General features: G+C 40.4%; 1 protein-coding gene across 1 annotated transcript in view; it reads left to right on the forward strand.

Annotated features, from left to right (window-relative positions):
* Positions 1–23,160, forward strand: part of LPIN2 (lipin 2) — a 245,089-nt gene that overhangs the window by 68,678 nt on the left and 153,251 nt on the right. The window contains exon 3 of the mRNA XM_053714954.1: positions 790–978. Coding sequence (XP_053570929.1) covers positions 799–978 — 180 coding nt within the window. The 5' untranslated portion in view covers positions 790–798. The remainder of the gene's footprint in view (positions 1–789; positions 979–23,160) is intronic.

Below are 23,160 nucleotides of genomic sequence, written 5' to 3' on the forward strand. Positions count from 1 at the left end.
TGTGGAAATGAACCCTGTATATACTGAACTATTTCTGCCCCTTTGCTGAGATGTTTTGCCATTTTTCAGTGAGAAACCCACACACAATATAAATAAGTAGTGCACGTTTTTTTTTTTTTTTTTTTTGTCTAAACTCTATAGTAAAAAGGAAGGGTTATCCTCATATAATTAAGGTCTTTTCAGTATAGTTTTGTAACTTTGCTTTGCACATGGGACTCCCATGTGCTTCTATGCAAATAAATGGACATTATTAATGGTAGGTGGTCACTATTACCACAGTGATCACCTGGCTATTAAAACTTGTATAGAGGCTTTATTTTAAAGAAGGAGTTTAAAACAAGGGGTTAAAAAAAATGTGCTTAAACTTTAACTTTCCTTTTAGTGATATAGTGGTGGGAACCCCCTTAAGACTTGTTGTTATCTTGTATATTATGTTTTGCACAGTTTTTAACCCTCCCCGGACCCTGAACATTTTTTCTGATGGATTGGAGTTGGGCCCTGTGTGAGCACTTTCCCTACCTTGCTCAGGCCTCCTCAAACAATATTTATGGTTTTTCTGACTCAACTGGGAACTTGATTCTTGATTCTACTGCATTTATGTAATTTAGCATTCTCTTATTTTCATTTAATTTGTCAAATCTTTATTTTCTTTTAAATCTCCTGATTTCCTTGTATTTAACCTAACAACTATCTATAATTCTTTGATTGTTTTACTTATTTTCACTTAAACTTAAGAAATAGCAGCAGATAAATGTATTGATTGTACTTAATCTTTTTCTGTTTCTCCAGTTCCAGACTATGAACTATGTAGGGCAGTTTCTGGTTACAGTGAGGGACCTGTACAAAGGTATTAACCAGGCTACCCTATCCGGCTGCATTGATGTCATTGTGGTCCGTCAGCAGGATGGCACCTACCTGTGCTCACCTTTCCATGTCCGGTTCGGGAAGCTTGGAGTTCTACGTTCGAAGGAAAAAGTGGTACGTGTGTAGTGTCTCTATTATGGGTCACTTGTCAGCTAAAAAAATATTTGGGGGTATTTCTTTCTATTTTTAATGATTTTTAAAATTTTCAGCTGCCCTTTTTTATTTTTAAAAATACATATTCTTGATGGGACTGCTGGTACCAAACTTGATTATTTCTTACTGGCCTTTCAGTTTTCTTGTGAGTCATTAATACAAAATAAATTAAATCTTCATCACTGGATATATATGTTGGGCTACATAATGACACAGGTTAAGACAGATACTTCTGGCCATATAGTGTATATGGACAACTGACTATCACACCTATATGAACTTGTTGGCATTCCATTACAAAACCATGGGCATTAATATGTCAACACCTCTTTGTGTGTATAACAGCTGTCACTCTTCTGGGAAGGCCTTCCATAGGATTTTGGAGTTTGTCTGAGGGAATTTGTGCCCATTTATCCAAAAGAGCATTTACAAGCTCAGGCAATGATGTTGGACAAGAAGGTCTGACTGTCAGTCTGCGTTCCAATTCATCCCAAACATTGAGGTCAGCGCTTTGTGCAGGCCACTTGAGTTCCTCCGCATCAAACTGGTCAAACCATGTCTTCATGGACTGTACTTAGTACACAGGGGCACAGTCATGCTGGACCCAGAAAAGGCCTTCCCCCAAACTGTTGCCATAAAAGTTGGAAGCAGCCAATTGTATAAAATGTCTTTGTATACTTTAGTAATAAAGGGACAGTCTAGTTGAATTTTTTTTTTATTGTTTAAAAAGGTAGATAATTCCTTATGCATAACCTACACTGTTATATTAATATACTTTTACCTCTGTGATTACCTTGTATCTAAGCCTCTGTAGACTGCCCCCTTATCTTAGAACATTTTACAAACTTGCATTTTAGCCAATTAGTGCTAGTTCCTGCATAACTCCACGGGAGTGAGCACAGTGATATCTATATTGCGCACACATAAACTAGCACTGCATGTGAAAAGCTAATAAAATGCACTGAGGTAAGAGGTGGCCTGCAAGGGCTTAGAAACAGACAGAGATTTAGAGGTTATAAAGTATATTAATATAACAATGTTGGTTGTGCAAAACTTGGGAATGGGTAGTAAAGGCGTTTATCTATCTTTTTAAAAAAAAAAAAAAATCAAATAGACCCTATATGTCCCTTTTTAATATGACCCATAACTAAGGGAACTAGCTCAAACCTTGAAAAACAGCGCCAGACCTTTATCCCTTCTCCACCAATCTTTACAGTAGGCACTATGCATTCTGATAGGTAGCATTCTCCTGGCATCTGCCACACCCTGATTTTTCCATCAGACTACCAGACAGTGAAGTGAGATTCATCGCTACAAATCTCGCTTTTCCACTGCTGCAGAGTCCAGTGGCGGTTTCCTTCACACCACTCCAGCTGACGCTTGGCATTGCACATGTTGATGTGAAGCTTGTGTACAGCTGCCTGGCCATTGAAATACATTTCATGAGGCTCTCAATACAGTTCTTGTGCTGATGTTGCTTTAATGTGCAGTTTGGAACGCTGCAGTGTGTGATGCAACAGTTTTTTTTCTTTTTTCTATGTGCTACATGGGGACTTTATACACTCATTTTTTCTTTGCATAAATGTTTTGTAGATCTATTTATATAGCCCATAAAGTTTTTTTCTTTTTTTTTAAATGTATAGTTTTGCTTATTTTTAAATAACATTGCTCTGATTTTCAGACTCCTAACCAAGCCCCAAAGTTTTATGAGAATACCGACGGCTACCTACTCCAGCTTGCTCCTGTTTGTGTAAAGGGTCTTTTCATATGCAAAAGAAGGGGGAGGGGGAGTGTCTTATTTCCCACTTGCAGTGTGTTTTCCAGCTACCTTTTCAACAGAGCTAAACTGAGAGCTTCTAAGTAAGGTATTAAACAGTTTTATACTGGATTTTTGTATCCGTATCTGTGCATCTTATTCTTTATAGTAGTGTCTATACATGCAGTTATATGAAAATGAGTGTATACTGTCCCTTTAAGCACTTGATGGCCCCATCGTGTAAGTTTACATGGGCTACCAGTTTGTGCTGGGCTGTTGCTCCTAGATGCTTCCACTTCATAACAATAGCAGACATTTCATTAACTTATTTGTGGCAATAGTGACATTCTATAACAGAGCCACGTTTAAACAAGCTCTTCAGTACGACCCATTGTACTGCCAATGTTTGTCTATGGAGAGTTTATGGTTATGTGCTGAATTTTATGCACCTATTAGCAACAGGTGTGGTTGAAACACCTGAAGAATTAGTAGGGGTGTCACATACATTTGGCCATATAATGTACATAAAATATACTAAATTAAATAAAAATGATTTTTATTCATAAAGGAGGAGGAAAACCCTGCTCTTTACCTGCTTACATTAAATATAAACATTAAAAAAATATTTTTTGCATGTAAACACGTTGTTAGCTGAGCTGTTAAAACTGATTTAGAGTTTAACAGAATATGTATGTTTGTACACAACTGAACCCCAGTGACATATTGCTCTCTGGCTTAAATGGACAGCCCATACAACTCTGTATCACAAACATATGCTTAACTCCATATTTACTTTTTGTCTTTTGGGTTGTTTTACAAACCTGTAGGCCTTTTGGTTTCTCACCTATGGTATATACGTAGTACTGTATGTTGCCAAATCCAAGTGTAGAAATAATACTGCTGTTCTAACACTTCTTTAAATGAAGTGACCCAATGTGGTAAATAATCTTAACTAAAACAAAAAAATATTCTAGTAAACATAATGAGGAATACTTGAGCAAGTGAGCTTTGTTTGTTCAGGTGTCACACACCTACATATACACACAGACACAGAAGCACATACACTGCACCCTATTCGTACACGCTGTAAAGATCCAAAGAGCAAAGTGTTTCTCTGCTTCAGCAGTCACCTACACTGATTAGTTCTATGGGTGGACCACATAAAAACACTGGGTGCCACTACCATGATGCAACACGTGACATTGTGAAGGATAGCTCTATAAAATATGTAGCAAATAAAAATCTGGGACTTTTTTTTATCAGCAATAAATACCTTTTAAGCCTTTCCTTTATGCATCAAATGCTATTTCAAGAGTAAGAGAGAGTGCCCAATGGGGCTTGCACCATACTGCATTGGTTTAATGTTACAACTTTAAAGAAAGAGATTCACTATTGTTTAATACATTAACCATCTCTAGGTTTTGTGTAAAATTCTGCTTTTCACACTCCCCATAGGAGGTCAAAAAACAAATTCTGTAACCTGCAAATGTTGCAAATCATGTAACTGGTTTAGGCAATTTGCAGCATTTAGAAATCCTATGTTACATACTTTGCCTCTCTTGGCAGTATGGGATAAAGCACACATTTAATACTAAAGTGAGAGCTGTTTAAAGGGACATGAAACACAAATTTTTTTCTAGCATGATTCAGACAAGAGTATACAATTTCAAAAAAAGTTTCCAATTTATGTCTATTATCAAATTTTCTTTGTTCACTTGTTATTCTTTGTTGAAGAGATATCTAGATCAGTAGAAGGCACACTCCTGAACTTACCTTCCTGCTTTTTAACATAGGAAAACTAGAAAACTAAGAAAATGTTATAATAGGAGTAAATTGGAAAGTTATTTAAAATGGTATGCTTTATCGAAATAAGAGAAAAAATTTTTTGTCTCCTGTTAAGTGTGATCAGTCCACGGGTCATCATTACTTCTGGGATATTACTACTCCCCAACAGGAAGTGCAAGAGGATTCACCCAGCAGAGCTGCCATATAGCTCCTCCCCTCTACGTCACCTCCAGTCATTCTCTTGCACCCAACGACTAGATAGGATGTGTGAGAGGACTGTGGTGATTATACTTAGTTTTATACCTTCAATCAAAAGTTTGTTATTTTATAATAGCACCGGAGTGTGTTATTCCTTCTCTGGTAGAATTTGAAGACGAATCTACCTGAGTTTTTACTATGATTTTAGCCGGAGTAGTTAAGATCATATTGCTGTTTCTCGGCCATCTGAGGAGAGGTAAACTTCAGATCAGGGGACAGCGGGCAGATTAATCTGCAAAGAGGTATGTAGCAGCTTATTATTTTCTGACAATGGAATTGATGAGAAAATTCTGCCATACCGATATAATGTAAACTCAGCCTTAAATGCAGTAGCAGCAACTGGTATCAGGCTGTCATGTATGTATATTTTACACTTCAGTATTCTGGGGAATGGCACTTCACTGGAATTATACTGTGTGCATAAGACTTTAGCCTAATTTGCAGGGACTAGCAACAGGCTTTTTAATAACACTTAATTTATGTTAAACGTTTTTTGCTGGCATGTAAAATCGTTTCATTTTCTGAGGTACTGGGTGAATAAAATATTTTGGGCACTATTTTTTTCCACTTGGCAGTTGTTTTATTTAATTTATGACAGTTTACTGATCTCTCTCACTGTTGTGTGTGAGGGGGAGGGGCCTTTTTTGGCGCTTTTGCTACGCATCAAAAAATTCAGTCAGAAGCTCATTGTATTTCCTGCATGATCCGGTTCATCTCTACAGAACTCAGGGGTCTTCAAAACTTGTTTTGAGGGAGGTAATCACTGATGCTCTCTCCTGTTTGATTCTGGCAATCAATCGAGGAAGCATCGGGAAGGGTGGAAACACATAAGCCATCCTGAAGGTCCAAGGTGCTGTCAAGGCATCTATCAGGACCGCTCCCGGATCCCTGGATCTGGACCCGTAACGAGGAAGCTTGGCGTTCTGTCGAGACGCCATGAGATCTTTCTCTGGTTTGCCCCAATGTCGAAGTATTTGGGCAAAGACCTCCGGATGAAGTTCCCACTCCCCCGGATGAAAAGTCTGACGACTTAAAAAATCCGCCTCCCAGTTCTCCACTCCCGGGATGTGGATTGCTGACAGGTGGCAAGAGTGAGACTCTGCTCAGCGAATTATCTTTGATACTTCCATCATTGCTAGGGAGCTTCTTGTCCCTCCCTGATGGTTGATGTAAGCTACAGTCGTGATGTTGTTCGACTGAAACCTGATGAACCCCCGAGTTGTCAACTGGGGCCAAGCCAGAAGGGCATTGAGAACTGCTCTCAATTCCAGAATGTTTATTGGTAGGAGACTCTCCTCCTGATTCCACTTTAGGGAGAAACCCTAACTTAGTACGCAAAACTAACTTATCAGAATGAAAAATAAGGTAAGGAGACTCGTACTGTAATGCTGAGAGCTCTGAAACTCTACAAGCAGACAAAATAGCAACAAGAAAGAAAACCTTCCAAGATAACTTAATATCTAAGGAATGCATAGGCTCAAACGGAGCCTGTTGAAGAACTTTAAGAACTAGATTAAGACTCCAGGGAGGAGTAACCGGCTTAAACACAGGCCTGATTCTGACCAAGGCCTGACAGAACGATTGCACGTCTGGTACATCCGCCAGACGTATATGTAACAAAATAGACAAGGCAGATATTTTACCCTTTAGGGAGCTTGCCGATAAACCCTTCTCCAAACCCTCTTGGAGAAATGACAAAATTCTAGGAATCAGAACTCTACTCCATGAGTAGCCTTTGGATTCACACCATTGCCAATATTTACATCATATCTTATGGTAAATCTTTCTAGTCACAGGCTTACGAGCCTGAATCATGGTCTCAATGACCGACTCTGAAAATCCACGCTTAGATAAAATTAGGTGTTCTCTGAAGCAGTCAGCTTCAGTGAAACTAGATTTGGATGAAGCCTTGAAGTAGAAGGTCCTTCCTCAATGGAAGTCTCCAAGGTGGAAGAGATGACATCTCCACCAGGTCTGCATACCAGATCCTGCGAGGCCACGCCGGCGCTATGAGGTATTCAAGACTGAAATTACTAGGTACCACCAGAGCGTCTATCAGTACCGCCTGAGGATCCCTTGACCTCGACCCCTTACCTTGGAAACTTGTCATTCTGCCAAGATGCCATGAGATCCAGCTCCGGCTGTCCCCATTTGAGAATCAAGCTGTAAAACACTTCCGGATGGAGTTCCCACTCCCCCAGGTGAAAGGTCTGTCTGCTCAGAAAATCTGCTTCCCAGTTGTCCACTCCTGGGATGTGGATCGCCAACAGGCAGCAGTCGTGGGACTCCGCCCACTGAATTATCTTGGCTACCTCTGCCATGGCCAAGAAACTCTGAGTTCCCCCCTGATGGTTGATGTAAGCCACTGAAGTTTGTTGTCCGACTGGAACCTGATAAACCGAGCCAAAGCTAACTGAGGCCAGGCCAGAAGAGCATTGAAGATTGCTCTCAGCTCCAGAATGTTTATGGGTAAAACAGACTCAGACCGAGTCCATGTCCCCTGAGCTTTTAGAGAGCCCCAGACTGCTCCCCATCCCAGTAGGCTGGCGTCCATTGTCACAATCACCCAGGTGGGTCTGCGGAAGCAGGTTCCCTGGGAGAGATGATCCTGAGACAAACACCAAAGAAGAGAATTCCTTGTCTCCTGCTCCAGATGTAATCGTGGAGATAGATCCGCATAATCTCCATTCCACTGCCTGAGCATGCATAACTGCAGAGGCCTGAGATGGAAACGGGCAAACGGGATGATGTCTATGGCTGCTACCATCAGACCGATTACCTCCATACATTGAGCCACTGATGGCCGAGGAGAGGACTGAAGTGCTAGACAGGAATAAAAAATCTTTGATTTCCTGACTTCTGTCAGAAAAATTTTCATTGATAAGGAATCTATTATGGTTCCCAATAAAACTACCCTTGTAGTTGGAACTAAGGAACTTTTTTCCAAATTCATCTTCCATCCATGAGATCGCAGGAAGGATAACATTTCCGTGTGGGAATTTGCTTGTTGAAAGGATGGTGCCTGAACCAGAATGTCGTCCAGATAAGGTGCCACTGCAATGCCCCACAATCGGAGCACCGCCAACAGAGATCCCAGGACCTTTGAGGAAAATTCTGGGAGCTGTGGCAAGGCCGAATGGAAGAGCCACAAACTGGAAGTGTTTGTCTAGAAATGCAAACCTCAGAAACTTGTGATGATCCCTGTGGATGGGAACATGCAGGTACGCGTCTTTTAAATCTACCGTTGTCATAAATTGAGCCTCTTGAACCAAGGGAAGAATAGAGCAAATAGTTTTCATCTTGAAGGACGGTACTCTGAGGACTTTGTTTAGACTTTTGAGATCTAAAATTGGTCTGAAGGTTACCTCTTTTTTGGGAGCCACAAACAGATTGGAGTAGAACCCCAGACCCTGTTCCTGCATTCGGACAGGAACTATTACTCCCTGGTCGGAAAGGTCCCGAACACCTCTCTTTTTATCTGGTCTACAGTTAATCTTGAAAGCAGAAACCTGCCCCTGGGAGGAAAAGTCTTGAACTCTAGCTTGTATCCCTGGGACACGATGTCCACCGCCCAGGGATCCTGAACATCCCAAGCCTGAGCGAAGAAGGAAAGTCTGCCCCCTACAAGATCCGGTCCCGGATCGGGGGCAGGCCCTTCATGCTGCTTTTGAGTCAATAGCGGGCTTCTTGGATTGTTTTCCTATGTTCCAAGATTGGTTTGGCCTCCAGGAAGGCTTGGACTTTTCCTGCTTGGAAGAAGGAGAGGAAGGCTTACTCTTGAAGTTTCGAAAGGAACGAAAATTACTCTGACGTCCCTTCTGCTTATTCCTCTTGTCCTGAGGGAGGAAATGGCCCTTTCCTCCCATAATGTCAGAAATTATTTCCGTCAAACCCGGCCCAAACAAGGCCTTTCCCTTGTAAGGGATAGCCAAAAGCTTAGACTTAGATGACACATCCGCAGACCAAGATTTTAACCATAAAGCTCTGCGGGCCAGTACAGCAAAACCGGAAATCTTTGCTCCCAGTTTAATAACCTGTAGGGAAGCATCCGTAATAAAGGAATTGGCCAACTTAAGGGCTTTGATCCTATCCTGGACCTTTTTGAGGGGAGTGTCTGTCCGAATAGAATCAGACAACGCATCAAACCAGTATGCTGCCGCACTAGTGATGGTAGCAATTGTAAACCCTGGTGTACATACATTTTCTTGAGTAACCCCTCTAATTTCTTGTCCATAGGATCCTTAAAGGAACAACTATCTTCTATGGGAATAGTGGTCCTCTTAGCTAGCGTGGAAATTGCCCCTTCCACCTTGGGTACCGTCCGCCAAGACTCCTTGACAGGGTCTGCTATAGGAAACATCTTCTTAAATATAGGGGATAGAGAAAAAGGGATACCCGATCTCTCCTATTCCCTAGCAATAATCTCTGTAACTCGATCTGGTACAGGAAAAACCTCCACCATGGAAGGTATATCAAAATACTTGTTTAGTTTACTAGACTTCTTAGGATTGATTACGATAATAGTGTCGGAGTTGTCCAGGGTAGCTAGAACCTCCTTAAGTAACTAATGGAGGTGTTCAAGCTTAAACCTGAAAGATACAATTTCGGTATCAGCAGAAGAAATTACACTATCCGAGTCTGAGATTTCACCCTCAGATGCTACCGAAGTATCTTCCTCCTCAGATTTCTAGGAAGGGACATTCGGAATAGCCACGACTGTGTCAGCAACCTTACTCACTGATTGTTTACATTTCCTCTTGTGCTTTCCCTGCAGCATGGGAAAAGCAGACAACGCATCAGATACTGCTGAGGACATGAGGTAAGCAATGTCTTGCAAAGTAACTCCAGGTGGAGTAATAGAGGAAGCGCAGGGCACTGACTGGGTGGACGTTAAATTTTGGGACGCTTGAGGAGAAAGCTGCAGCATATCTTGAACATGGTCAGAAGACTCCTGAACAGCATCCGCCTTAGACAATGTTGGCTCAGGAAAAAGTCTATCCCTGTAATGTAAAGCTCTCTCAATACATGAGGAACAGAAAGGGATTGGTGGTTCCACATTAGCATCAAAACATAAAGAACATGTAACATCTTGCAGGGCCTCTTGGTTCATATTTATTCACCAATAAACAGAATAAATAGATAAACAAACTGATGTTTTATTTAGAAAATACCCCACAAAAAAAACGTTACTATTCCTTTAAAATTTAAATTAAAACGAAACTGCTCTATTTTTCTGCAATAAAAATATAAAGTATCACAAAAACCACTTCGGACAACCTCTACACCTCAGCTTAGCTTTGCTGAGGTGCTTACCTGCCTGACTGAAAACGGAGTGAATATTCTGCTTGAAAACCAGACTCAACTTCTATTTTTCTGTAAACTGTAGACCGGCAACCACAACTCTGCTAATTCCTGTGACAAAGCTATTTCTCCACTCCGGAACACAGGAAGTGTAGGGGGAAAAAGGCGTACAACAGAAAATGCTGCCCCAGCTAACCCATCGTGGATGTTGCAACGTTAACCTCCCTTTCGGCTAAATGTATTACCAAAAGCCGCAGGGAGAGAGTAACAATAAAAACACCACCTAGTGAGCCATAAATCTCCTTGACCCCAGTGCTTGCTATTGCTGCCAATAATTAAAATGATCCCCCCTAGCAATAGGCGAATGTCTCTTGTCCCACAATCCATATTTTTTTTATTTTTTTTTTAACTGACTTTATTGAAAAACTTGCATATTACATTGTAGGAGTCGCAGCTCCTTATAATGCTATAACATTGTCAGTTAGCTTTTACATAATAAACAACAATAACAGTAAGAGAAAAAAGAAGCCTCCTTGTACTTGCAGGATATGTGAAGTATATTTGGTATAAGGAGGTTAAGAAAGTGAGTAAGAAAATACTCATACCCAAGAAAGGGTACAAAGAAAAAGAAAAGAAAAAGAAGCTGCTATGACCTCGACCACATGCAGTTGTTATATTAAATTTATCTGAAACGTATTATCACCTAAAAGTGCCGGCTAGGTATGCTTATGTCTTTAGTTACTAAGTGGGTGTTGAGCTAGGTATCTGCTCTGTATTCATTCAAGCCATAGGCATGATAGTATTACTCCCCGTTCAGGGTTAAAATCCCCATACTAGGTACTATGTCGAAGATAGTGCTCCCAGGTGGCTAGAATTTCTGCATAGGAGTCCATTTTGTCGTTTATCATGTAGTAGTATTCTTCTAATTCTAAGAATTCGGACACCCGATGCACCCACATCTTCAAGTTTGGAGTAGTTCTGCCTTTCCAGTTTTTGGCTATCAAATATTTTACACTATTTGTCATAATGTAAAATAACTTGTAATAAGGTTTGTATTTAATTTTGGGCGGTTTGCCCAACAACCACATTAATGGATCCAAGGTAAATGTAGTGTCCAGTATTTTTTCTATCTGTTATAACAGATCTCCAAAAGTTCCGAATTGCATTGCACCACCACCACATATGTGCCATGTCACTACCCCTGTGTCCACATCTCCAGCAGTGGTCTGATCTGAGGTGAAATAAGCGGTGGAGTTTCCGAGGGGTATAATACCATCTGTGTAATAATTTTAGGTTGATTTCAACTAGTGAAAGTGATACAGATGATTTGATAATATTCTGAAAAATGGAGATGCTTGTTTGAGGAAGAATTATAATGCCTAAATCATCTTCCCATTTCTCCATATATGGTGGGGTGTAGCCTGGGGGGTTAATAGTTAACATTTTATATATCATGGAGAGTGTGTGTGAAAGGGGGGGTGTTTTAGTGCATAGGTGCTCAAAATTTGTTAGTGGCCTCACCATGTTTCTGTTTTGCTCATGTCGGCTAATATATTGATGTACTCGATAATAATTATACCAATTTTGAAAGTAGAGAAATCCCTTTTCCAATAATTCAGATTGAGAGAGAACCCTCTCTCCAGTCGTTAACATATATATATTAATGTCGCGAGTATTGTTATCTGGCAAGATGCAAGTATTGTTGTGTCCTAGGGAAAATTGATCATTTTCTATGAGAGAGGTTAGAGGGGACGGCTTGGATGATATATAGTTGTTGTTGGTCAAAATGTGTTCCCACATAGCATAGGTTTCTGCTACCAATGGGGGAGTGTAAGTTAGTTTATTTTTTTGTTTCTCCATAGTCCAGCATAGTCGCCCCCACAATCATATTTTAAAGTGCCATCCTTTATTTTTTCTGGGACACATTGCAGAAAATAAAAGTTAGCACTTACCTTTTAGACTTCTGCCAGGCAGCACGGCAGCTCACTAGGTTTGAGAGGCTAGTTCCCTCACATGGACCTGTGGATAAAAACAAAGACTGAGTAATCTTACTCAGGCTTGCACGATTAAGACAGCATTAAATACATGGGAGGTGTAGTGAGGATTGTACCCCACAAGTTCCCATTGCTTGAAAGCCACCACTGCTCTACTGAAGATACTGTTATGGACTACGACTACAGCCTAGGACAAAGCAGAACAATCTTGCCCTGCTGAAAAATAATAAAATCTTGCTTGAAGAATCTTCTTTCCAACACCTAAACTTTACCACTTCCTTGCTCTAACGTAGGCAAAAAGAATGACTGGGGTTGGAGGGAAGGGAGGTGATATTTAACAGCTTTGCTGTGGTGCTCTTTGCCGCCTCCTGCTGGGCAGGAGTTATATGGCCAATAGTAATTAGATGGCCGTGGACTCACCGTATCATTAGAAATATCTATTTAGCCAATCACAAGAGACAAATGTGTGCAGGCACCAATTAGCAGCAGCTCCCACTAGTGTATGTATGATATGTGCGTATACTAAGAGAATGAAGCATATTTGAAAATAGAAGTGAATTTAAAAGTGTCTTAAAATGACATGCTCTATCTGAATCATGCAAGTTTCATTTTGACTTCTACTTTTAGACACCAATCATCAAGTGTTACCCAGGTGCTGAACCAAAAATGGTCCGGCTACTAAGCTTCCATTCCAGTTTTTTTAAAATACAGATACCAAGATAACAATGAAAAATTGATAATAGGAGTAAATTAGAAAGTTGCTTAAAATTGCATGCTCTATCTGAATCATGAAAGTTTAATTTTGACTAGACTATCCCTTTAACACAGATTCATATCCCCTCCTGGCCTTTTTATATATCAATGAGGTATAATAAGGTAAACATTTTGGATAAATATTTAGTTTGAATATTCAATAGTTCTAAAGAACTACTACAATATATATTGTTCGTATATCTTCCATTTATATGTGAAAATATAAAACAATTATATTTATATATATATATATATATATATATATATATATATATATATATATATATATATATATATATATATATATATATATATATATATATAGGTTCAGCCTTTTGAACACGTGTGCTACCTTTATTATATATATATATATATATATATATATATATATATATATATATATATATATATATATATATATATATATATATATATATATATATATATATATATATATATATATATATATATATATATATATATACATACATACACACACGCACAAGTCTACACACCCCTGTTAAAATGTCAGGTTTCTGTGATGTAAAAAAATTAGACAAAGATAAATCATTTCAGAACTTTTTCTACCTTTTAATGTGACCTATAAACTGTACAACTCAATTGAAAAACAAACTGAAATCTTTTAGGTAAAGGGAAATTAATAAAATAATATGATTGCATAAGTGTGAACACCCTTAAACTAATACTTTATTGAAGCACCTTTTGATTTTATTACAACACTCATTCTTTTTGGGTATGAGTTTTTCAGCATGGCACATTTTGACTTGGCAAGATTTGCCCACTTCTTTGCAAAAACACTCTAAATCTGTCAGAATGCGAGGGCATCTCCTTTGCACAGCCCTCTTCAGATCACCCCACAGATTTTGAATTGGATTCAGGTCTAGGCTCTGGCTGGGCCATCCCAAAACTTTAATCTTCTTCTGGTGAAGCCATTCCTTTGTTTATTTGGATGTATGCTTTGGGTCGTTGTCATGCTGAAAGATGAAGTTCCTCTTCATGTTCAGCTTTCTAGCAGAAGCCTGAAGGTTTTGTGCCAATATTGTCTGGTATTTGGAACTGTTCATTATTCCCTCTACCTTGACTTGGGCCCCAGTTCCAGCTAAAGAAAAACAGCCCCAAAGCATGATGCTGACACCACCATGCTTCACTGTGTGTATGGCATTCTTTTGGTGATATGCAGTGTTGTATTTGAGCCAAACATATCTTTTGGACTTATGGCCAAAAAATCAGACCAGAACACCTTTTGCAACATGCTTTTGGGAAACTTTAGCCGGGCTTGGATTTTTTTTTTTTTTTTTATTTGTAAGAAAAGGCTTCTGTCTTGCCACTCTACCCCATAGCCCAGATGGGGTAGAGTGGCAGCCTCCCAGACCAGTTTTCGTCTCGTCTTTTCATCAATTTTGGAGGGACATCCAGTTCTTGGTAATGTCACTGTTGCACCATATTTAATCACTTGATGATGACTGTCTTCACTGTGTTCCATTGTATATCTAATGCCTTGGAAATTCTTTTGTACCCTTCTCCTGACTGATACCTTTTAACAATGAGATCCCTCTGATGCTTTAGTAGCTCTCTGCGGACCATAGCTTTTGCTGTAGGATGCGACTAACAAAATGTCAGGAAAGACCTACTAGAACAGCTGAACTTCATTTGGGGTTAATCAGAGACACTTTAAATGATGACAGGTGTGTACTGACTCCTATTTAACATGATTTTGAATGCGATTGCTTAATTCTGAACACAGCTACATCCCCAGTTATGAAAGGGTGTTCACACTTATGCAACCATATTATTTTATTTTTTTATTTTTATTTCCCTTTACCTAAAAGATTTCAGTTTGTTTTTCAATTGAGTTGTACAGTTTATAGGTCACATTTAAAGGTGGAAAAATTCTGAAATGATTTATCTTTGTCTCATTTTTTTTATAACTGGGGATGTAGCTGTGTAACCCAGGACATACTTAAAAACGAGAGAAATCTCAATGTTTCCTTCCTGGTAAAATATTTTATAAATAAATAAATAAATTCAAATTGCCTCTGATTAACCCCAAATAAAGTTCAGCTGTTCTAGTAGGTCTTTCCTGACATTTTCTTACTCGCATCCTACAGCAAAAGTCATGGTCCGCATAGAGCTTCCAAAGCATCATAGGGATCTCATTGTTAAAAGGTATCAGTCAGGAGAAGGGTACAAAAGAATTTCCAAGGCATTAGATATACCATGGAACACAGTGAAGACAGTCATCATCAAGTGGAGAAAATATGCTGCAACAGTGACATTACCAAGAACTGGACATCCCTCCAAAATTGATGAAAAGACGAGAAGAAAATTAGTCTAGTAGGCTGCCAAGAGACCTACAGCAACATTAAAGGAGCTGCAGGAATATCTGCCAAGTACTGGTTGTGTGGTACATCTGACAACAATCACCCGTATTCTTCATATGCCTGGGTTATGGGGTAGAGTGGCAAAGATGGAAGCCTTTTCTTAATACAAAAACATCCAAGCCCGGCTAAATTTTGCAAAAACACATCTGAAGTCTCCCAAAAGCATGTGGAAAAAGGTATTATGGTCTGATGAAACCAAGATTGAACTTTTTGGCCATAATTCCAAAAGATATGTTTGGCGCAAAAACAACACTGCAATTCACCAAAAGAACACCATACCCACAGTGAAGCATTGTGGTGGCAGCATGATGCTTTGGGGCTGTTTCTCTTCAGCTGGAACTGGAGCCTTAGTCAAGGTAGAGGGAATTATAAACAGTTCCAAATACCAGACAATATTGGCACAAAACCTTTAGGTTTCTTCTAGAAAGCTGAACATGAAGAGGAACTTCATCTTTCAGCATGACAACGACCCAAAGAATACATCCAAATCAACAAAGGAATGGCTTCACTAGGAGAAGATTAAAGTTTTGGATTGGCCCAGACCTTTATCCAATCAAAAATATTTGGGGTGATCTGAAGAGGGCTGTGCACAGGAGATGCCCTCGCAATCTGACAGATTTGGAGTGTTTTTGCAAAGAAGAGTGGGCAAATCTTGCCATGTCAAGATGTGCCATGCTGAAAAACTCATAACCAAAAAGACTGAGTGCTGTAATAAAATCAAAAGGTGCTTCAACAAAGTATTAGTTTAAGGGTGTGCACACCTATACAACCATATTATTTTAGTTTTTATTTTAACTTCCCTCCACCTAAAAGATTTCAGTTTGTTTTTCAATTTAGTTGTACAGTTTATAGGTCACATTAAAGGTGGAAAAAGTTCTGAAATGATTTATCTTTGTCTCATTTTTTTTTTTTACATCACATCAACCTGACATTTTAACAGGGGTGTGTAGACTTTTTATATCCACTGTGTATGTATATATATTGATGCACCGAAATGGAAATTCTGGACCGAAACCAAACTCGAGAATCCAGGATGCACTTGGCCAAAAACCCGAAACGATACCGAAAATGTATTGTTTCAAATATTTTTTTTTTTAGTTTTTTTTTTTTTTTTGCATAATTAGACTATTTAATTAATGAATCTGAATTGAAAACCTTTAGACCAATACAAAAAAGCCCACACTTTTTTATTGAAATTAACGCACTACAATTGGACAAAAATATCTTAAAACAATAATATGCTACACAATTTTACCAAGATAAAAAAAAAACAGGCAAACAATGCCATTTTCGGCCAAAATGTTTCTGCGACCAAAATTTAAATGCATCTCTACTTAAAATAATATTAAATATCAATATACTGTATTTTTTTTTATTTAGTTCTATGTAACAGAATCAGATTTAACAGGTTTTTCTCTTGTAAGGTGTATCAAGTCCACGGGTTCATCCATTACTTGTGGGATATTCTCCTTCCCAACAGGAAGTTGCAAGAGGACACCCACAGCAGTGCTGTCTATATAGCTCCTCCCCTAACCCCCACCCCCAGTCATTCTCTTGCAACTCTCGACAAGATAGGAAGTATCAAGAGATATGTGGTGACTTAGTGTAGTTTTACCTTCAATCAAGAGTTTGTTATTTTTAAACAGTACCGGCGTTGTACTGTTTTACTCTCAGGCAGAAATTAGAGGAAGAATTCTGCCTGGAGGTTGATGATCATAGCGGTTTGTAACTAAGGTCTACTGCTGTTCTCACACATAACTGAAGAGTATGGGAAAACTTCAGTTGGGGGAACGGTCTGCAGATGACCTGCTTTGAGGTATGTTCAGTATTTTTATTTCTAGAGAGATGAATAAGTTCTAGAAAATGCTGACAGAGCCTTGTGTATTTGAGGTAAGCTAGATGCAGTGATTTAACAACGACTGGGATCTTGCTTACAAAACAGGGTAATACTCATGTTTATACTCATATTACTTAGTGACAAAACGTTCACATGTTTCATAAATAGGACGTTTTTTCTCTGAGGGAAATAAGTCTTTATTTGGGGCCTAGTTTTCCACATGGCTAGTCAGATACTCCTAGGAGTATTTTCTTAAGGCCCCTCTGACATCCAGTACATGGTGGGAGGGGCCTATTTTCACGCTCTAGATGCGCAGTTTTACTTCAGACTGAGACATCCAGCTTCCCTAGAGGAGTCCTCTGGCATCTGAGGACCATTATAAAGGGTTTATTTCTTCTTTAAATCGTATTTGAGGGCAGGTAGGAGCCTCAGCAGAGCTGTGGCAAGGTGCTCAACTGTCTTTTACCGGTGGTTGACGTTTTTTAAATCCGGTTTGGGGGCTAAGGGGTTAATCATTCATTTGCAAGTGGGTGCAATGTTGATTTAGTCCCTTACACACACTGTAAAAATTTCGAAGACTTTGCTATATTTTTACGCTATTTTGCAGTTTAAGTGCTAGTTTTTTTCTCTTAAAGGCACAGTAACGTTTTTGTTAATTGCTGTTTCACCTTTATTAAAGTGTTTTCCAAGCTTGCTTGTCTCATTACTAGTCTGTTAAACATGTCTGACATAGAGGAAACTCCTTGTTCAATATGTTTGGAAGCCATTATGGAACCCCTTCTTAGAATGTGTACCAAATGTACTGAAATTTCTATAAACTATAAAGGCCATATTATGATGCTTAAAGATTTATCTCCAGAGGTTTCTCTGACTGAAAAAAGGGAGATTATGCCATCTAACTCTCCCCATGTGTCAGAACCTATAACTCCCGCTCAAGTGACGCCAAGTACATCTAGCGCGTCTAATTCTTTTACCTTACAGGACATGGCAGCAGTTATGAATGCTACCCTCTCAGAGGTATTGTCCAAACTGCCAGGGTTACAAGGAAAGCGAGACAGCTCTGGGGCTAGAACTAATACAGAGCTTTCTGACGCTTTAATGCCTGTGTCCGATATACCCTCACAATACTCAGAAGCCGAGGAAGGTGAGCTTCTATCTGTGGGTGACATTTCAGACTCAGTCTGATTCTGAAATGACAGCGTTTAAATTTAAAGGGACAGTCAAGTATAAATTAAACTTTCATTATTCAGATAGGACTTTTAATTTTAATTGACTTCCCAATTTACTTTTATCATCAAATTTGCTTTGTTCTCTTGGTATTCTTAGTTTAAACTAAACATAGGTAGGCTCATATGCCAATTTCTAAGCCTTTGAGAGCTGCCTCTAATCACATGCTTTTTAAATCTCTTTTCAACACAAAGAGACAGAAAGTACACGTGGGCCATATAGATAACACTGTGTTCAGGCACAGGGGGTTATTTAAGATCTAGCACAATACAATGCTAAATTTAAGACAATAGATAATAAACAGTCAGTCATGTGATCAGGGGGCTGGAAGAAGGTTCCTAGATACAAGGTAATCACAAAGGTAAAAAGTACATTAATATAACTGTGTTGGTTATGCAAAACTGGGGAATGAGTAATAAAGGGATTATCTATCTTTTAAAACAATAACAATTCTATGGTTGACTGTCCCTTTAAGCTCGAACACCTCCGCTTATTGCTTAGGGAGGTTTTAGCGACTCTGGACGACTGTGAACCAATTGTAGTTCCAGATAAATTGTGTAAGATGGACAAATACTTTGCAGTGCCTGTTTACACTGATGTTTTTCCAGTCCCTAAGAGGTTTTCGGAAATTATTACTAAGGAATGGGATAGACCAGGTGTGCCGTTCTCTCCCCCTCCTGCTTTTAAAAAGATGTTTCCCATAGATGCCGCCATACGGGACTCGTGGCAGATGGTCCCTAAGGTGGAGGGAGCAGTCTCTACCCTAGCTAAGCGTACAACTATCCCCGTCGAGGACAGTTGTGCTTTCCTAGATCCTATGGATAAAAAATTGGAGGGTCTCCTTAAGAAAATTTTTATACATCAAGGTTTTATTCTCCAGCCTCTTGCATGCATTGCCACAGTTACTGCTGCAGCGGCTTTCTGGTTCGAGTCTCTTGAGGAGGCTCCACAGGTGGAGACCCCGTTAGATGATATTTTGTACAGGATTAAAGCTTTTAAGTTAGCTAATTCCTTTATTTCTGACGCCGTTTTTCATTTAACCAAGCTAACGGCTAAGAATTCAGGTTTTGCCATTCTGGCGCGTAGGGCACTATGGCTTAAGTCCTGGTCAGCAGACGTTACTTCAAAGTCTAAGCTTCTTAACATCCCTTTCAAAGGACAGACCCTATTCGGGATTGGCCTGAAGGAGATCATCTCTGATATTACCGGAGGAAAAGGTCACGCCCTTCCTCAGGATAGGTCCAATAAATAAAGGGCCAAACAGAATAATTTTCGTTCCTTTCGAAACTTCAAGAGTGGCTCAGCTTCCTCTAATGCAAAACAAGAGGGAAATTTCGCCCAGTCCAAACCAGTCTGGAGACCTAACCAGGCTTGGAACAAGGGGAAGCAGGCCAAGAAACCTGCTGCTGCCCCTAAGACAGCATGAAGGAGTAGCCCCCGATCCGGGACCGGATGTAGTCGGGAGCAGACTTTCTCTCTTCGCCCAGGCTTGGGCAAGAGACGTCCAGGATCCCTGGGCACTAGAGATTGTTTCCCAGGGATATCTTCTGGAATTCAAAGGTTCATCTCCAAAGGGGAGATTTCATCTCTCACAACTATCTGTAAACCAGATAAAGAGAGAGGCATTCTTACGTTGCGTTCAAGACCTTCTGGATATGGGAGTGATCCACCCAGTTCCAAGGGAGGAACAGGGGCTGGGTTTCTATTCAAACCTGTTTATAGTTCCCAAAAAAGAGGGAACTTTCAGACCTATCTTGGATCTCAAGATCCTAAACAAATTTCTCAGGGTCCCATCCTTCAAGATGGAGACAATCCGAACCATCCTCCTTATGATTCAGGAGGGTCAATATATGACTACCGTGGACTTAAAGGATGCTTATCTCCACATTCCGATTCACAGAGATCATCATCAGTTCCTCAGGTTCGCCTTCCTAGACAGGCATTACCAGTTTGTGGCTCTTCCCTTCGGGTTAGCCACAGCACCAAGAATCTTTACGAAGGTTCTAGGGTCCCTTCTGGCGGTTCTAGCCCCTTACCTAGACGACATTCTGATTCAGGCGTCGACTTTTCAAATCGCCATGTCCCATACGGACATTGTTCTGGCCTTTCTGAGGTCTCACGGGTGGAAAGTGAACATAGAAAAGAGTTCTCTCTCTCCTCTCACAAGAACTCTGATAGATTCAGCAGAAATGAAAATTTTTCTGACAGAGGTCAGGGTATCAAAGCTTCTAACTTCCTGCCGTGCTCTTCATTCCACTTCTCGGCCATCAGTGGCTCAGTGTATGGAAATGATCGGCCTAATGGTAGCGGCAATGGACATAGTTCCGTTTGCCCGCCTACATCTCAGACCACTGCAACTTTGCATGCTCAACCAGTGGAATGGGGACTACACAGATTTGTCTCCTCTGTTAAATCTGGATCAAGAGACCAGGGATTCTCTTCTCTGGTGGTTTATCTCGGGTCCATCTGTCCAGGGGAATGAGTTTCCGCAGGCCAGAGTGGACTATAGTGACGACAGATGCCAGCCTTCTGGGCTGGGGCGCAGTCTGGAACTCCCTGAAGGCTCAGGGTTCGTGGACTCAGGAGGAAGCCCTCCTTCAGATAAACATTCTGTAACTAAGAGCGATATTCAATGCTCTTCAGGCTTGGCCTCAACTAGCTGCGGCCAGGTTCATCAGATTTCAGTCGGACAATATCACGACTGTAGCCTATATCAACCATCAGGGGGGAGCAAGGAGTCCCTTGGCAATGATGGAGGTTTCCAAGATAATTCTATGGGCAGAGGTTCACTCTTGCCATCTCTCAGCTATCCATATCCCAGGAGTAGAGAACTGGGAGGCGGATTTTCTAAGTCGGCAGACTTTTCATCAGGGGGAGTGGGAGCTCCATCCGGAGGTATTTGCCCAGCTGATTCAACTATGGGGCAAACCAGAACTGGATCTAATGGCGTCTCGTCAGAACGCCAAGCTTCCTTGTTACGGGTCCAGGTCAAGGGATCCCCAGGCAGCGCTGATAAATGCTCTAGCAGTGCCCTGGTCCTTCAGCCTGGCTTATGTGTTTCCACCGTTTCCTCTCCTCCCTCGTCTGATTGCCAAGATCAAGCAAGAGAGAGCTTCAGTGATTTTGATAGAGCTTGCGTGGCCACGCAGGATTTGGTATGCGGATCTGGTGGACAAGTCATCCTTTCCACCATGGTCTCTGCCGCTGAGGCAGGACCTTCTACTCCAAGGTCCATTCAAACATCCAAATCTAATTTCTCTGCATCTGACTGCTTGGAGATTGAACGCTTGATTTTATCAAAACGTGATTTCTCCAAGTCGGTCATTGATGCCTTGATTCAGGCTCGAAAGCCTGTCACCAGGAAAATCTATCATAAGATATGGTATAAATTTCTTCATTGGTGTGAATCCAAGGGTTACTCGTGGAGTAAAGTCAGGATTCCTAGGATACTATCTTTTCTCCAAGAAGGATTGGAAAAGGGATTATCGGCTAGTTCCTTAAAGGGACAGATTTCTGCTCTGTCTATTCTTTTGCACAAGCGCCTGGCTGATGTTCCAGACGTTCAGGCGTTTTGTCAGGCCTTGGTTAGAATCAGGCCTGTGTTTAAACCTGTTGCTCCGCCATGGAGTTTAAATTTAGTTCTTAAAGTTCTTCAAGGGGTTCCGTTTGAACCCTTGCATTCCATAGATATCAAGCTTTTATCTTGGAAAGTTCTGTTTTTAGTAGCTATCTCTTCGGCTCGAAGAGTTTCAGAATTATCTGCCTTGCAGTGTGATTCCCCTTATTTGATCTTCCATGCAGATAAGGTAGTTTTGCGTACCAAACCTGGGTTTCTTCCTAAGGTAGTATCTAATAGGAATATCAATCAGGAAATTGTTGTTCCGTCACTGTGTCCTAATCCTTCTTCAAAGAAGGAACGTCTGTTACACAATCTTGACGTGGTTCGTGCTTTAAAGTTTTATTTGCAAGCTACTAAGGATTTTTGTCATACATCTGCATTGTTTGTAGTCTACTCTGGAAAGAGGAGAGGCCAAAAGGCTTCGGCAACGTCTCTTGATTTTTGGCTGAGAAGCATAATCCGTTTAGCTTATGAGACTGCTGGCCAGCAGCCTCCTGAAAGAATTATAGCTCATTCTACTAGAGCGGTAGCTTCCACATGGGCTTTTAAACATGAGGCCTCTGTTGAACAGATTTGTAAGGCGGCGACTTGGTCTTCGCTTCATACTTTTTCTAAATTCTACAAATTTGATACTTTTGCTTCCTCGGAGGCTATTTTTGGGAGAAAGGTCTTACAGGCAGCAGTGGTGCCTTCCGTTTAAGTGCCTGCCTTGTCCCTCCCGTCCTAAAGCTTTGGTATTGGTATCCCACAAGTAATGGATGAACCCGTGGACTGGATACACCTTACAAGAGAAAACAAAATGTATGCTTACCTGATAAATTTCTTTCTCTTGTGGTGTATCCAGTCCACGGCCCGCCCTGTCACTTTAAGGCAGGTGTTTTTATTTTTTTAAACTACAGTCACCACTGCACCCTATAGTTTCTCCTTTTTCTTACTTGTGTTCGGTCGAATGACTGGAGGTGGGGGCTAGGGGAGGAGCTATATAGACAGCTCTGCTGTGGGTGTCCTCTTGCAACTTCCTGTTGGGAAGGAGAATATCCCACAAGTAATGGATGAACTCGTGGACTGGATACACCACATGAGAGAGAAATTTATCAGGTAAGCATAAATTTTGTTTTTTTTTACCAATTATCCAAATAAAGTATAGTCATAGAAAACTCATTTATATGCAAAACATTAAGTCAAGTAATGAACTTAAACAGCAGCTCTAG

This window comes from Bombina bombina, chromosome 5 (assembly GCF_027579735.1).
Source record: "Bombina bombina isolate aBomBom1 chromosome 5, aBomBom1.pri, whole genome shotgun sequence".
Classification (NCBI taxonomy): Eukaryota; Metazoa; Chordata; class Amphibia; order Anura; family Bombinatoridae; genus Bombina; species Bombina bombina.